Source organism: Microcebus murinus, chromosome 5 (assembly GCF_040939455.1).
Source record: "Microcebus murinus isolate Inina chromosome 5, M.murinus_Inina_mat1.0, whole genome shotgun sequence".
Lineage (NCBI taxonomy): Eukaryota > Metazoa > Chordata > Mammalia > Primates > Cheirogaleidae > Microcebus > Microcebus murinus.
Genome location: NC_134108.1, coordinates 105,338,598 through 105,354,839, shown reverse-complemented (window position 1 = coordinate 105,354,839; position 16,242 = coordinate 105,338,598). Strand labels below are relative to the sequence as shown.

The following is a 16,242-nucleotide window of genomic DNA, read 5'->3' as shown; positions in this document are numbered from 1 at the left end:
CTTTCACTTCATGCCTCATTAAGTTATCATAACATCATACGTAGTGGGGTTTTTTTTGAAAAGACAAATTAGGTGCTCAGATAGATTCATGACACCTTTTCCTTCTAGGGAACAAATATTCTGACTAAATGATGCTTTCCATATGTATGAGATACTACTGTAAACAAGACACGGCATCCAAGATAAAGTAGAATTTTGCTGAAATAAGAACACTGCTCTTCCACTTGTTACTCTGATTTGTAACTCCCTCCACCAAACTGAGTCAGAAGCTTATTGACTGACTTAATACATGGACTTCCAGATATTATCTGCTAAGTAGGACTTGAAGCCTGACTGTGTGTCTCTCAGAGGTGGAGGGTGAATTAGTAAACGGGTGGAAGTGTTCCTAATTTTAAGCTCGATTTTCACACACAAGTCAGTGCCCTAAGTAAAGCTCGGCGTGTCACCAGGTGACTTAAGGCAGCACCCATGAGAAGGCAATTAAGTGTGGGTCTGAGACAGAAAGAAGGTTGGTGTATTTGTCAGAAAGCGGTGAAGGAGATAAGGATTAGTTGTCATAGTTCACTATTCAGTCATTAGGCCGAGTGAACACGTGTGGGTGGCGCTTACCTCCTGGGAAACCTGGAGTGTGCCCGCCTTTCAGATTCCTAGGGGGAACCCTAGATAACAGAGTCATCCGAAGAGGGATTGGGGGCTGCTTTTCCACACAGCCTCCTGCAGCGATCGGTCCCTCGGGTTGGGCCCTGCTCCTCAGGACACAGGGTCTTTGCACGTGCTGTTCTGCCTCTTTAAAAAAAACCTCAAAAGTGGATGGCAGAGTCTGAGCGTGGAGATAATTTTCTGTGGAAAGATCCATCTGTTTTCCAGTAGTGCTATTGTTCAGCTTAATGTGCTCTTATACATAGTTTTCTGAAAAGCTTTGGCCTTCCAGCTGTCTCTCCATCAGAGTTTCTTTTGTTACCTGAACGTTTACTGGCTCTACTTCCTCTTTCTTGGCCTCTTTCTCCTGTTTTGCACAAGCTTTCATTTCCAGGGCTCTCAAGATCACCAAAGACCTCAGTCTTGCCAAATCACAAGGTTAATTTTCTTCTTCATCATACTTGATTTTTTAAAGCAGCTTTTGACCCTAAATGATCCCTCTAAACACTTTCTTCACTTGGCTTCGGAGGGTCCTCATACTCTTGGTTTTTCTCCTATCTCACTGGCTACCTTTTTAAAGGTCCCCCTCTTCTTCCCCTCCTCTAAATACTGGGAAGCACCTGGTGTTGATGCTGGGCTTTCTTCTCTAACTACTTTCTTTCCCTAGGGGCTCTCATCCAGCTTCAAGGCTTTAAACACCATGTCTGTGCTGACAACTTCAAAATCAGTGCCTCCACCCCGGGCCTCTCTGCCTGGCTCCAGACTGATTTCTAATTGCTTACTAGACATCACTGTTTTGATGTTTAATACTCATCTCAAAGTTAATATGTCCAAACAGAACGCTTAAATATCCTTAAATATGATCCTCCCTCAGACTGGGGCATCTTGGTTAATAGCAACACCAATTGTCCTGCTTCTCGAGCTAAAAATAAAAACCAGGCTCCATCCTTCACTTGTCTTTTTCATCACCTGCATAGAGTCCATCAGTTAGTCTCAGTGACTGCACCTCCAAGCCGAGCACTCTTTACCATTCCCGTGACTGCCCTGATACGCGCTCCTATCCCCTGTCCCCTGCACCACACAGTCTTCCTGTTCCTAACCATCCTCCTTGCTTTATTCTTGCCCTCCTGGAGTCTGTTCTCTACACAGTCCTGGAATTATATTTTTAAAAAGCAACCTAGCGGTCATTCCTCTTTCTTAAAACCTCAGGTACACTTACGGTAAACCCACACTGAGCCGGCCCTGCTCACCTCCCTTCCCCCTTCTGCCCGACCCGAGTGGCCCTTCTCCTCTCGCCACCCAAACACGCCAGGCTTGTCCTTGCTGCTGGGCCCTGGCACTTTGTTCGGCTCATTTTTATCATTCTTATTTTCAGAGGGACTTTCCCTAATTGTCTTCTAAAATAACTGCCCATGTCCCTATCTCAGTCATTTTCCGTCTCCTGACCCTACTTTATTATTTTTTTATTGTGACTTTTATCATTATTATTTGTCTATTTGCCTGTTTATAAATATGTTTGTTTCTAGTTTATTCTCAGGTTCCCCCTGAGAATGGAAGCTCCTTTGACGGTAGCAGATTTAGCCATCCTGTTTACCATGGTATCTTCTTTTTTTTTTTTTTTTTTTTTTTTTTTTTTACCATGGTATCTTCTTAAGGGCAGTGGCAGGTGCTCAGTCTTTGAAAAATGAATGACTCCTCCTCCTCTTCCCACCCCTAAATAATCTTTGTATCTCATCAAATCTTCCATCTTCACAAAGCACTTGACCCATGCATGCCTTGTCTAGCACCCCAACTTTATATTACTTTATATAGCTTTAAAGCAGAAGCAGGTGACAAAAGAAAGAAGGTGACAAAAAGCAAAGGGAGATATTAGAAGAAAAGGAAGGAAGCAGGTTAACAAATAATGAGAAGAAGAGGGAAAGAAAGGAATTTTTTTTTTTACAGATTCTCTTTAATGACTGCTTCAGTTGCCAATGACTACTATCATATCTATAGTCTTTTACCATTAAGAAAAATATACAATATTCACACAACTCTATCCCTTTGGGTATTTTTGCATATTTGTAATATAAATGTATGTTTTATATTTTAGTGGGTTAAAGTGAACATTTTAGTTTGCAATGGAACTGAGCAAGGAGGGAAGTTGAAAGGTGATTGATAAAATAACACCTCTTTTCATTCCATCTCTCCCTGCTGTTTTAACTTGCACTGTGAATGAGCCTGTAAAAATTACTCTACAAACTCAATAGGGTACTTTTTCAATATAGAAAGGGCTTATTTTATGAGCAGGTACTGAAGAAGGCATTTGCTTTCCTTAATTAGTTGTGTGGGAAGTTTGTATCACCAGAACTGTCATTTTTTGCACTTTCAAAAATGATGCTAATGATATCAAGTATAATCTTTATACATGGCCAGCAATGCTTTCTATACCTAGAGTATCTTGAGTTTATCCTTTTACTGGTATCTCTCTGGATTAGAGAGTGTTATTGTCATAGCTTTGCCTTTTTATATTCCAGAGGTTGGTAGAAATAGTAAGTAAATAAGCATAGCTGAGCACAGTCTTTGTGCTCAAACAAAAAACAGAAAACCACCTATTACTGTACTTAGAGCTGCATGTCAGGCATGCCTGTCAACTTAGTATAGATACACAGATATGTGAAAGAGAGTTGACTGAGTTGAATCCCCACAGTGAGATCCAGGTTATGATATGCAAGTATATTTATGGAAATCCAAACACAATAAGGTCCCCAATCAAAGCAATCTGCAGAAGAGAGTCATTATTGACTTTTAGAGCGAACATGCATTGTTCTTACCTGCATAAGAACCAGCTCATGTTAAGTTTTTTGTTATAATATACTTTTGTGTATACGCTACTAAGGTTAACAGTGATTAGGAAGGATTATTCCCATAATTCACAGAGTTCTTAAGAACTCAGGAGAAGCGACTTGTTCAAAGTCAACTAAAGATGTAGAACAGGGCATTGGAATCTGCATCTAGTGCATTATTCTCAAATCCATGTTATTCAAGGGCTTATAGTCTTTTAAATTCTATGTTGGTTTATGATGTGTTTTTTTTTTCTGTTAGAGCTGTGACAAAAATGTGAACTTAATCTTGATTTATTTATTCAGCCTATTTTATCTAAATAGGATTTGTGAGATAGGATAGTTTTAAAAGCAGTTCTATTTTTAGTTTTATCTGAAAACTAATCAAAAGTATTAAATTTTTTTCATCTCTAGGTGAAGATGCTGCCAACTCCTTCTAAATTTCATTACATCTTCAATCTTCGAGATCTTTCCAGAATTTGGCAAGGAATGTTGACTGTAAAAGCTGAGGAGTGTGATTCAATTCCTGTTCTCCTGTCACTTTTCAAACACGAGTGCAACAGAGTAATTGCAGACAGGTACATATTACAGCACTTGAGTTTAAATGTACAACCTGAAGTTTATGTTAATACTATTAGATTGGTTCTTGCATCGCCTACTCAGACAAGTAGAACAAGATTTGTTTTAACTTGCTGTGGGGCTCGTGAAGCATTGATGGCACCTGCTGGCCACCTTTAAAAATGCTCTGCCAATTTACTCGAGTATTAATTCAACAATACATCTTTATAAATCACTGCATCATCAGACAGTTGGTAACATTTCTTGGCAAATTTTAGTTGGGTGTATTTTCTGAAAGCTGTTAGCCCTGTGAAGGTTTTGCATGGCGAAATCTTGGTTCACCCCATTAAAGTTAAGCGATCCCATGAAAGTTAAACTGAGTCATCTTTCCAAGCCTCGGTTTCTCCACCTATGACCTATGGATGCTAATGCCAATCTCACCAAGTCGTAGAGCACCTACCACGTCTCACACGTAGGTGGTCATCGTCACCTCCTGCTCCCTCTTCTTCCTCTCTCCCCTCCGAGACACTGTAAGTCTGGAAAGGAGCTTCCTGCGCTGTGTGTCAACAAACCCAGAAAGAGGACACACACCTGCCATTGGCCAGCACTTCTGCACTCCTGTGGCATGTTTTCCGAACTTTGACCTCACCTGTGTGGTTCACCTGTGTTTTTTTACAAGTAATATCATTGATGTTATAACCCTCTTGGATGGGGTTATGCCCTTCCTGTCAAAAGGCAGGACATACCGTTTCCCGTCCTGAGGTGAGGAAGGTGCAGGGTGGGAGCTGAGAGGAGGGAAAGGGAAGTGTTCAGCTAGAAAAGATACTTTCCTCTTTTGCATTCTTACTCCTACATTTTTCTCTCAGATTTATAACTCCCGAAGATGAGCAGTGGTTTAATGTGCATCTTATTCGTGCAATCGAAGAAAATCTTGGCTCCGAGGCAGCATCAACCATCCTTGCTGAGCCATACTTTGTGGATTTTCTCCGTGATATGCCAGAGCCAACTGGTGACGAACCTGAAGACACTGTGTTTGAAGTACCCAAAATCTACGAACTGGTATTTATTTTTCTCTCTTAAAAAAAGTTTTCAGATCACCCACCTAACTAGATATTTCTCTCTGCATCAGAGTCCCACCATGAAGTTGCTGTAACTTCTGAGTTATTTATGTGTTGTGATTCTTACTCATCACGTACTAATTCCTTTGATGAAATTTAGCAGCAGTCTCATTAAAGTCAGGCATTAAGACAAATATGCTTAATCTCACCACTTTATTTAACATTACTGCGAAAGTTCTAGGCAATGCAGCAAAATAACAAAAATAGATATTGTTACCAGATTTAAAAAACCAAAATATCCTTACTTATGATTACCTAGTTATATAATCCAAGAGAATTTAAAACCTGCTTTTACTAATGAGTTCAGGAAAATGACCAAGTATTATATAAATATGAAATTCAATAACTATCCTCTATACCAGGGGCTGTCAAGTTATAGTCTGAGGGCCAGATTCAGCCCACTGCCGATTTTTGTTAGACTGTGAGCTAAGAAGGATTTTTACATTTTTAAATGGTTAGAAAAAAATAAAAAGAAGAAGAATATCATGAAACATGTAAAAACTACATGGAATTCAAATTTCAGTGTTCATAAATAAAGTTTTATTGGGGCACAGCCACACCTATTTGTTTACATATTGTCTATGGATGCTTTTGCTCCACAAGGGCAGAGTTGAGTAGTTGCAACAGACACTGAATGTGCGGCAGAGCCTACAATATTTTCCATCTTACCCTTTAACAGAAAAAGTTTTCTAACCCTTGCCAGCAACCATTCTTCCTAAGTTAACGTATAAGTTTAATGAAATTTGAAACAGAATTCCAAAGTGATTTTTTAAAAATAGGGTGACATAATAAAGTAATTCCAAAGTGCATGTAGATCGAAGAATTAAATGGGGAGGGACAATTTGCAAAACAAAGAAAGTGGGTAAGTATTTACTTCTGTAACAACAAAGACTTGTGGATCTGACTACATATATTAAAAAGCAAATAACTAAAAAAATGCTACATTTATTTGTTGATTACCATAAATAAGAGTTGGTTCTGGGCCTCTTGAAGGGGAATGTCAAGATGATTTTATATTGGAAACCAACTAGTGCAGTTAAGTTTCAGGCCTCTAACAATACAAATAGCTAAAAGTAGACTAATATATGACAAACTTCTAGAAATCCACAAGTTTTTAAAAAAGATTTTTTTAGAATTACTTTTAAGTGTCTTTACAATTGTTACTTTAATAAATATTTGGATCTTTAAATATTACTTTTCTCTCTTCCCACTCATAGGTACCCTCCTTTGAATTTCTGTCTGAGAAACTCCAGTTTTACCAGAGGCAGTTCAATGAAATCATTAGGGGAACATCTCTAGATCTGGTGTTTTTTAAAGATGCAATGACTCATCTTATCAAGGTTCTAACTGTTAACTTTATTCACCAGAATAAGTAGATTGTATAAAAGCTTAGTAAATTTCATAGGTAAACATTTTGAGAGAATAAGTATGTACTATCAGGTAGCATATGGAAGAGTATACATAAGTTGTCCCAGAAAACAAAGGCTTAATATTGAATCTACCGGCATGCCAGCTAATGTTTTTCAAGGACAAATTGATGGTGTGCAGAGCACACTGAGTCAGGGTTTCACCTTCCTAGAAAGTAAGCTAGGAAATCCTGTGAAGAAATAGACCCTCCTCAAATTATATTCTGACATTATGCGAATCTTGTTACCCATGGAGGAAAAGATGTTGCTTTAAAAAGTGTCAATTTCATGATCGGCTTACAGATTATGAACAAACTGTTGGGGAAAGGGTAAGGCAGGCATGCGGGACTGATGAGAACATAGAAGCCAGTTAGAGGTAGCACAAAAAGGAGCATGGTTTGACCCAACTCTGAAGGGCTGGAGAAAGGAGTTATTTACTTATGTAATTGGTTGATGGAGAAGGAGTTTCCCCAGGAAGTGACATTATGGAGTAGAGAGGTTTGATAACTAGAAGTCAGTTAGCTCTGTATTTATTGCGTAGTCATCTTCTGCAAAGTTGGTGAAATTCCAGATGTCCTAAGGCTGTTTTCACATTCATCCATTCAACCAATAATTATTGAGCACCCGCTATGAGTAGGTCTTGGATATCTGGGGGCCTAAGACCCTGTTCTAGGTACAAAACCATAAGTCATTAACATATTTTAAAATATAGCAATAGAATTAATAAACACCAATGTGTCATTATTGATCTGCCACCTATAAAACTTGCATTTAAAAAATATTTCTAGTGGTGATAATGGATTTAATGGTCCATCTAGACTGTCTTCCTAATCAGTGACGATAATATAAAACAGCTTTTTAGCAATATCTTCAGTTGGCCTGCCCATAAGGTTTGAACTGGAATTTGAGTCTTATTCTCACCATAGAAATCAACCATAGAAAAGCAACACAAGACTAAAGGCTATCTCTCCAAGTCTGTTTCTACAAACGACCTCCCATGCCCATTGTAAATAGAATTTTGGTACTTAAAAAGAATGTTTTTGGCAGAGATATGATAGAGGTAGTATTCATTGCAGAGTTTGGTGTCTACATGATTCAGTGTGGTGAACTGATGAGTAATAAGCAAACAACCCTAAACTTTTCTTACATCTTCAGTGGATTGGAAAGAGGATCTCTACTATCTATTGGGTCTTAAATTAGTAAAATTACACATACACAGAATAGTTTTGAAATAGAAGGGACTAAAGTCAATTTGTTCTATTTTTTATGATGTAAATACAGATGGACAAGGAAAGAATTTGAGTTGAATAAATTAATATAGTACTTTAATTTTTAAAATTTGTAGGAATACCAAGGAGAAAATCTAATGTAGTCTAGCAACATATGGTCAGACCTCAGACCATTTAGTGCAAGGGAATGTAAACTTTGCATCCTGTTTTCAAATAAACACTATTTTGTTTCAAAACAGATTTCACGAATAGTTCGAACATCATGTGGAAATGCATTGCTGGTGGGTGTTGGTGGCTCCGGAAAACAAAGTCTTTCAAGATTGGCCTCTTTTATAGCTGGATATCAAATATTCCAGATAACATTAACCAGGTAGGATAAAATAAAACATGACAATATGTTTTCCTATAGTTTTTCTGAAGTTAAATGTTTAAAAAGACACAATTTGGTCTATTTCTTTTTAAAATAAACTTTTAATTTAAGTATCCCATCTATAAGGAAATGTACATGAATCATGGGTGTTACAAAGTAAGTACACCTATGTAGCCAGCCCACAGACGAAGAAATGAAACTCTACTTGCACCCAGGAGCATACAGATGCCATGTCTCAGGCTTCACCCTCCCAAGGGTGACCATATTCTGGCTCCTGAGCACATTGATTAGTTAGGCTTAGTTTTGAAGTTTACGTCAATGGACTCATACAGGATTTGCTATTTTGCATCCTATTTCTATTCTTGCACTGCTTTTGTGAGAGTCATCCTTGATGCTACATGTAGCAATCGTTTATTCCCACATTAACACAATTTACTTAATCCATTGTACTGTTTTGGCAAACAGAGCTGCTATGAATATTCTTGCACGTGTCTGGGTGTAGCCCTAGAAGTAAATTTCCTGGGTATAGAATATGCAGATATTCATCTTTAGTAGATCTGCGAAGTCATGTTCCAAAGTGGTGGTTCCAGTTTACAATTCTGCCAACAGGCCATGAGAGTTTCAGTTGCTCTGCATCCTGGCCCACCGTGGCACTGTGAGTCTTTTTCATCTTAGCAGTGTGGGTGGTGTGTAGTGGTATTTTGTTGTGGTTTCAGTTTGCATTTCCCAGATAGCTAATAATGTTGAGCACCTTTTTATCTCTCATTTGACTGCTTGGATAGCCTCTTTTGTGAAATATCTGCTTAATTAACCTCTTTGCCCATTTTTTCCCAATTGGGTTGTGATTCTTTCTGTTATTGATTATTAGGAATTCCTTATGCATTTTGGATACAATTCCTTTGTCAGAGTGTGTATTGCAAATGTCTTCTCCCAGTTATTGATTTGCCTTTTTACTTTCTTAGTGAATCTTAATTTTAATGAAACCTAATTTATCTTTTTTTCCCTTATGTTTAGTGCTCTTGTATTCTGTTTAAAAACCTTTGTTTGTCCCAAGGTCACAAAGATGTTCTCCCATGATTTCCTTCACATTTACAAATAAAATTTACTACTTACACAATTAGAACTATAATCCACCTAAAATCTAATTTCTTATAAAGTCTAAGGTAGTAGTTGAGATTATTATTTCCAATATAGATATCTGATTGATTCAGCTCCATTTATTTAAAAGGTCATTTTTTCCCTGCCACATGACAATGTCATTTTTTGTCACAAGTCATCTGATCACATATGTGACTATAGTCTATTCCACTGGTTTATTTATCTATCTTTTATTTATCTAGTTTATTTATCTAGCTTTTTAAATATGTGTATATATTTAATATTGTTATATTTGGTGTGTCACGTCTTCAGGTTTGTTGTTCTTCTTCATGGTTGTCTTGACTATTTGGCTTATTTATTTCCACATGAATTTTAGATCAATTTGCTAGTTTGCACACACACACATACACATGCGCGCGCACACACACACACACACCACTCTGCTGCCAAACAAATGAGAATTAAAAATTTAACAAGATGCAATTTATAAGAGCATTTGAAAAACATAAAAATCATATACCTAGAGATTAGTTAAATTAAATTTAAAAATTTAATTAGTTGTCAACATTGAAATATTGGGAGGTTTCACATTTAAAAAAAACATTTTTCTGACTTCTCTTGAAATAATTGGAAGATCTGCCAACATAGGGCCTACATTCCCAGATGGCCAGCGCTGAGCAGCAGCTGCCTCCTTAGATGGGGAGTGAAATCCTCCAGTTACCAGAGCCCCCCAGTCCTGCATCACTCATTGGCATCATCTGCCAATTCCTGTATATCTGAATGTGTGATGCTGGGGCAGGTAGGTGATGCTGCAGTCATTATAGTTAGAAATGACAGAAGCTTAAATTAAGGCAGGTGTATTAATTATATTCTCTTATTTTCTGTATTCTTTTTTTCTTTTTTGCTATGTTGCTCAGGCTGGCCTTGAACTCCTAAGCTCAAGCCAATCCTCCTGCTTCAGCCTCTGGAGTAGCTGGGACTACTGGCATGTGCCACCACACCAGGCATTTTCTGTATTCTTGATGCTCTGGCATCTGGGGCCCAGATGACTAGGGAGAGACTTTGGCTTCCAGGCTAGGCATTTAGAGATTCAAACAACTTGTCCAGGAGCATGCCTTTCATATGCAAACCAACCAATCCAGAGAGGTTGGAACCTCTAAGAGGGGTGTATTGTGACTATTATGTATTGCTTTTGCAATACATAATGGTTTTGAAAAACCTGCAAAAATGGTTATGTGACTTCATTGGTTGATTGATTCAGAGATTGGCTAGTGAGAGGATTACTTTGACACCACCAGGCCACCAAGTCTTTCTGGTTCCGCTGCCCATCATCGTTCCATCAGACCCTGCGGCTTTCACTGAACTCCCTGTTCCTTGCACTGCAGCACCTCTTCAAGTGACGGTTTCCTGTTGTCCTTGTCATTAACTTGCCCATGAAGATTTACGTACAACACTTCAGAAAATGTCTGCTTTATTTTTATATGTCACATCACCTCTGGTAGCACACACATTTGACAGTAAAGAGTAAACAGAAAAACAAAGACCAAGAACTTCTCTTTTCATAATCTATAACCACCTAATTATAACATTTCTATTATTTATACCATATTACATAATGCATCTTTTTCTGTTGGCTTTCTCTGTATCTAGCTACTTAATGAGCTGTGCAAATTGTCACTGTATATAACTAATTTTATTTTATATAACTAACTATATATAACTAACCATATCACTAATTTTGTTCACAATTTAGTGTGACTTTTTTGCCAAACCAAACTCATCCAAATTTCAGGTTATAAATATTGTACATATAATCACTTTGGCAAAATCTGTTGCTGAGGACTGTCAGATTGCAGAGACTAAAAGTTCATTTTCCTATTCCTAGTCATGCTTTATGGATCATTTCTAGTAAATTCCCTATTTCTCACTTCTCAATTTAAATAAAACATATTGGTTTTACTGGTAGCACATAGTTCTTTAGCTCTAATCTCTGTGTTTTCTAGCAGGTACTATTAATATCTTTGGGGGCAGGTACAGATTATGCTTTAATTATCACAGGTTATTATTATGTTTTGAGATAAATTATGACTGTATATTTTCTAATTTTAAATTTTCTATCACTTTTCTTTTTAGGTCTTACAATGTGAGTAATCTAACAGATGACTTAAAAGCTTTGTACAAAGTTGCTGGTGCTGATGGAAAAGGCATCACCTTCATCTTTACTGACAATGAAATCAAAGATGAGGCATTTCTAGAATACCTTAACAACTTGCTATCTTCAGGGGAGGTAGGTCTCAAAAGTAGGGAAAAAGCTTGTATTATAGGCCGGGCGCGGTGGCTCACGCCTGTAATCCTAGCACTCTGGGAGGCCGAGGCGGGCGGATTGCTCAAGGTCAGGAGTTCAAAACCAGCCTGAGCGAGACCCCGTCTCTACCATAAAAAAAAAAAATAGAAAGAAATTAATGGGCCAACTAATATATATAATATAAAAATCAGCCGGGCATGGTGGCTCGTGCCTGTAGTCCCAGCTACTCGGGAGGCTGAGGCAGCAGGATCGCTTGAGCCCAGGAGTTTGAGGTTGCTGTGAGCTAGGCTGACGCCACGGCACTCACTCTAGCCTAGGCAAGAAAGCGAGACTCTGTCTCAAAAAAAAAAAAAAAAAGCTTGTATTATAAAACTATAAATTATGTTTGAATAGAAAAATCAGCAACCTTTCAGAAGCAAGGCCATTTAGCACATGTTTATGATTTTAAAAATGATTACCATATGAGATTTAGTAGATTTTTTTGAAGTTCCTGTGAAATTAATGCATACTATCCTCAGATTTTTTGTATGCTTTGTTCCATTCTAAATGTGGATCCTCACTTGTCTCCTCAATCTTTCATTCTATCCAAAATTTATTTTAGGAGAAGCAAAGTAGCTCTATCTATCTATCTATCTATCTATCTATCTATCTATCTATCTATCTATCTATCTATCTTCCTTCCTACCTACCTACCTACCTACCTACCTACATACATACATACATACATACTAGTCAAGAGCATGGAACGGTTTAAAGATTTCTGTTAGCTATAGGGGGATGTTTGCATCACCACTTCTGATACCACTTGTATCAGCACTTCCATGAGTGTTCACATGTTTGGTACTTTATTAGAAGGCCTCACAGGACTCAGCATAAACTGGTTGAGCAACCCAGTTCCAAAAATCTGAAATTAAAAATACTCCAAAATGCAAAACTTTTTGAGTGCCGACATGATGCTCAAAGACAATGCTTATTGGAGCATTTTGAATTTCAGATTTTTAGAGTTGGGGTGCTCAACTGGTAAGTATATAATGCAAATATTCCAAAATCTGAAAAAATCCAAAGTTCATAACACTTCTAGCCATAAGCATTTTGAATAAGGGATACTCAACCTGTATTTGTGCTCATGTCCAAGATTTATTACAGTAACCCAGTAAGGATACATCGTGGAGTCAGTAAAGAAAAAGACACATCATGTGGTGTCTGGAGAAATATACACATGCAGGCTTCCTGTGTTCTTTCCAAGGGGCCATACAGAGCGTGCTCTCCCTCCTGCATGAAGTGCGGTGACATATGAACTGTGTTTCTGTTCAGGAAAGCCCATCCGAGATGCAGAGTCCAATGGTTTTGTTTGGGGCTGGTCATGTAGTCACTGCCTGCCTAGCTGGGCAACACTGCCAAAGTTCCAGACTCTTAAAAGGAGAGCAAGTGTTCACCATATATCACAATGTGTATACACAGTCTAGTAGGCACAGCAAAACGGCCTTAGCAATTCGTAATGGGGCAGATGTTCCAAAGGCCAAGTTCCCTGATGCCAGCCAAGGGCCAGGCCTGCAAGCACATCCTTCTCAAGGTTAGGCCTGCTGTGTTAACTCTTCCCTGCACAATGGTGCATACAGATGCTTAATGGTGCAAGAGCTAGTTAAGTATTTTAAGACTGACTATGAGTCAAAGAACAGAGGGCAAAACTGGGCATTTTAAAGAGGTGATTGGAATGGTGATAACTCTTCAGTGATAGCTCTGCGAGCACAGGAAAACATAATTTGCTGTTGCTTAAGCTGCTCAATAAAAAGTTGCACTCTTGGTAATCTCTGGCTAACCAAGGACTTGACCGGTGGAGATGCAGAAAGAAAGTATGAAACGAGATGACATGAAAAAAAAAAAAAAAAAAAAACTAGACTTTGGCAGTGAATTGGCTGTGGGGAACTCTTAAATACAGAACACTTTCTTGTCTGTTCCTCAAAGATCTCCAATTTGTTTGCACGAGATGAGATGGATGAAATCACCCAAGGTCTGATATCGGTGATGAAAAGGGAGTTGCCTCGTCATCCTCCTACCTTTGACAATCTGTATGAGTATTTCATTTCGAGATCAAAGAAGAACTTGCATGTTGTTCTCTGCTTTTCTCCAGTGAGTTTTTACTTTTTTATTTGTATCCATGTAGAAGGAGTTACTTATTTAAAAGTACTATTTATTGAAACCTTAAAATCTGTACCCCCATAATATGCCAAAATAAAAAAAAAATTAAAAAAAAAAAAAAGTAAAAGTACTTAGTTTACCTTCTCTGATGAGATGATTTGCTCAGAAATTGATGTTTTTACATTGACTTAAAATTAATGAATGCTTTACTACCACCAATCTCTATCAACCCAAATCTCATTTCCAATATGATCATTTAAAATATTTATATTATTAGAAATTGTTGTATAACCTACAATTTTCATTAGTCACCTAGAAACATGGATTATTTGAATTGTAAGGGATTTGGTGATGTCATTGCATCCAGCTCTGCCTCCAATATAGACATATTATCTCCACTAGAATGTCCCTGATGTAGGTTTGAATTCACTGTGCTGTCCAGTACAGTAGCCATTTGTTGTGCATGGCTATTTGAATTTTGATTAATTAACATTAAGTAAAAATAAAAATTCAATTTCTCAGTCCCATTAAGCCCATTTCCACTGCTCCGTAGTAATGTGTGTCTAGTCTCTCCCACACTGGAAAGCACATACATAGAACATTTCCATTATCACTTAAACTTCTTTGGATAGGTCTGCACCAGGGGGGTGTCACTGATTTGCAAGGGAGCCTGGTTCATTTTTAGTTATCTAATTGCCAGAAAGCTCCTTTTTATAATTGATTGAATTTTGTCTGTCTGTGCTTTTCTCCTCTGATTCTGATTCTGATTCTGCTCCATAATGAACCCAATCCCTCTTCCACATAAAGCCTTTCAGATATTTGGAGAAAGTTTTTGCAGACTCCCTAAGTTGTTTCCTTTTTAGACGAAACATCTGTTCCTGCAGCTGTTCTCACTTGTGCTGGTGCCCAGGCCTTTCACTGTCCTAATCTCTCTGAAAGAGTTCCAGTTTGTCAGTTTCCTCTTAAAAGGCCGTTCCTAGAATTGAATGCAATAATGTGTAATAGATGTAGTCCCAGGACAGGGAAGAGTGTGAAATATATTTCCTCTCTTCCTCCGAACACTAAATTTATATATTATTGCAGCCCAAGATTTTTTAAAAAAAATTTTTGATGTCACATTGTTGACCCAGAATGTGTAAATCTCTCTCTAGCTGCCTTATAATCCCTGTGTTTCTAATGCTTTTTGACTTTGCCATCAATAGGTTGGTGAGAAGTTTCGTGCCCGTTCTTTGAAGTTTCCTGGCTTGATCTCAGGTTGCACTATGGACTGGTTCAGTCGCTGGCCAAAGGAGGCCCTGATTGCTGTAGCCTCCTATTTCCTTTCAGGCTATAATATTGTCTGTTCTAATGATATTAAAAGACAAGTTGTAGAAACAATGGGGCTCTTTCATGACATGGTTTCAGAGAGCTGTGAAAGTTACTTCCAAAGGTAAGTGACATTACCTAAACACCATAGCTACCCAAGCACCAAGTACACCCCAAAGAGGAATTAAATGTAACATTCAGTAAAGCTGTGATTCCCAACCCCCGGGCCATGGATTGGTACCAGACCGTGGCCTGTTAGGAACCAGACTGCACAGCAGGAGGTGACCAGCAGGGAGCAAGTGAAGCTTCATCTATATTTACAGCCACTCGCCATCTCTTGCATCATGGCATAAGCTCTGCCTCCTGTCAGATCAGCAGGGGCATTAGATTCTCATAGGAGCACTAGCCCTACTGTAAACTGCACATGTGAGGGATCTAGGTTGAACGCTCCTTATGAGAATCTAATGCCTGATGATCTGAGGTTGAACTGAAGCAGTGATGCTAGTGCTGGGGAGCGGCTGCAAATACAGATTATCATTAGCAGAGAGGTTTGACTGCACAATAAATGTAATGTGCTTGAATCATCCAGAAACCATCCCTCCTCCTGACCCCCAGGTACTGGAAAAATTGTTTTCTGTGAAACCAGTCCCTGGTACCAAAAAGGTTGGGGACCTCTGCAGTAAAAGACTGTTCATATTGATTGAGCATGAGGTCCCAGCTGCATTTAGATTTTTCTGGCTTTGATTTTCTAGTGATTAAGAATTGAAAAGATGGCTAATAAAGAAGATTTAACTGGTATCCACACTTAAATACCAGGCCTCAAAGTAACAGATGCTTAAAGAATTGCTTCATTTCATTTGTTTAGTTTTGTTTTGGAAATGGCTTAACTAATTCCTTAGAAAGTATTTATTAGTTTCTTATTCAAATGCATTATTTATTTCGATGAAAGAAGTACATAGTTTTAAAGTTTCTTTATTGCCTATGTTAAGGGAACATTTAGGTTTTGTATTTTTATTACTTAGTCTTTTCAATATTTTTATGCTAAGGAAAATCACACAGCAGTGTTGGTGTGTTCATTATGTGAAAGCTGGTGTCAACAGTTCTAGAACACAGCCTTCCCCCCACTCCCATAGCATGATAGTCACTGTGTAAGACTGGCAGATGGGCCCACGTAGATCTCCAGAACAGTAGGCTTATCTCTTGGGGTTAGTGTATGGGCTTCAGGGGGCGTGCAGGAACTCCCAGAAAAGTTA

The 16,242-nt window shown here is 38.2% G+C and overlaps 1 protein-coding gene across 1 annotated transcript in view; it reads left to right on the top strand.

Annotated features, from left to right (window-relative positions):
• The window catches only part of DNAH8 (dynein axonemal heavy chain 8), a 285,679-nt gene that overhangs the window by 166,094 nt on the left and 103,343 nt on the right, over positions 1 to 16,242 (top strand). Inside the window, exons 58-64 of the mRNA XM_076003387.1 lie at positions 3,876 to 4,039; positions 4,886 to 5,078; positions 6,355 to 6,477; positions 8,012 to 8,142; positions 11,374 to 11,527; positions 13,511 to 13,675; positions 14,887 to 15,113. Coding sequence (XP_075859502.1) covers positions 3,876 to 4,039; positions 4,886 to 5,078; positions 6,355 to 6,477; positions 8,012 to 8,142; positions 11,374 to 11,527; positions 13,511 to 13,675; positions 14,887 to 15,113 — 1,157 coding nt within the window. The remainder of the gene's footprint in view (positions 1 to 3,875; positions 4,040 to 4,885; positions 5,079 to 6,354; positions 6,478 to 8,011; positions 8,143 to 11,373; positions 11,528 to 13,510; positions 13,676 to 14,886; positions 15,114 to 16,242) is intronic.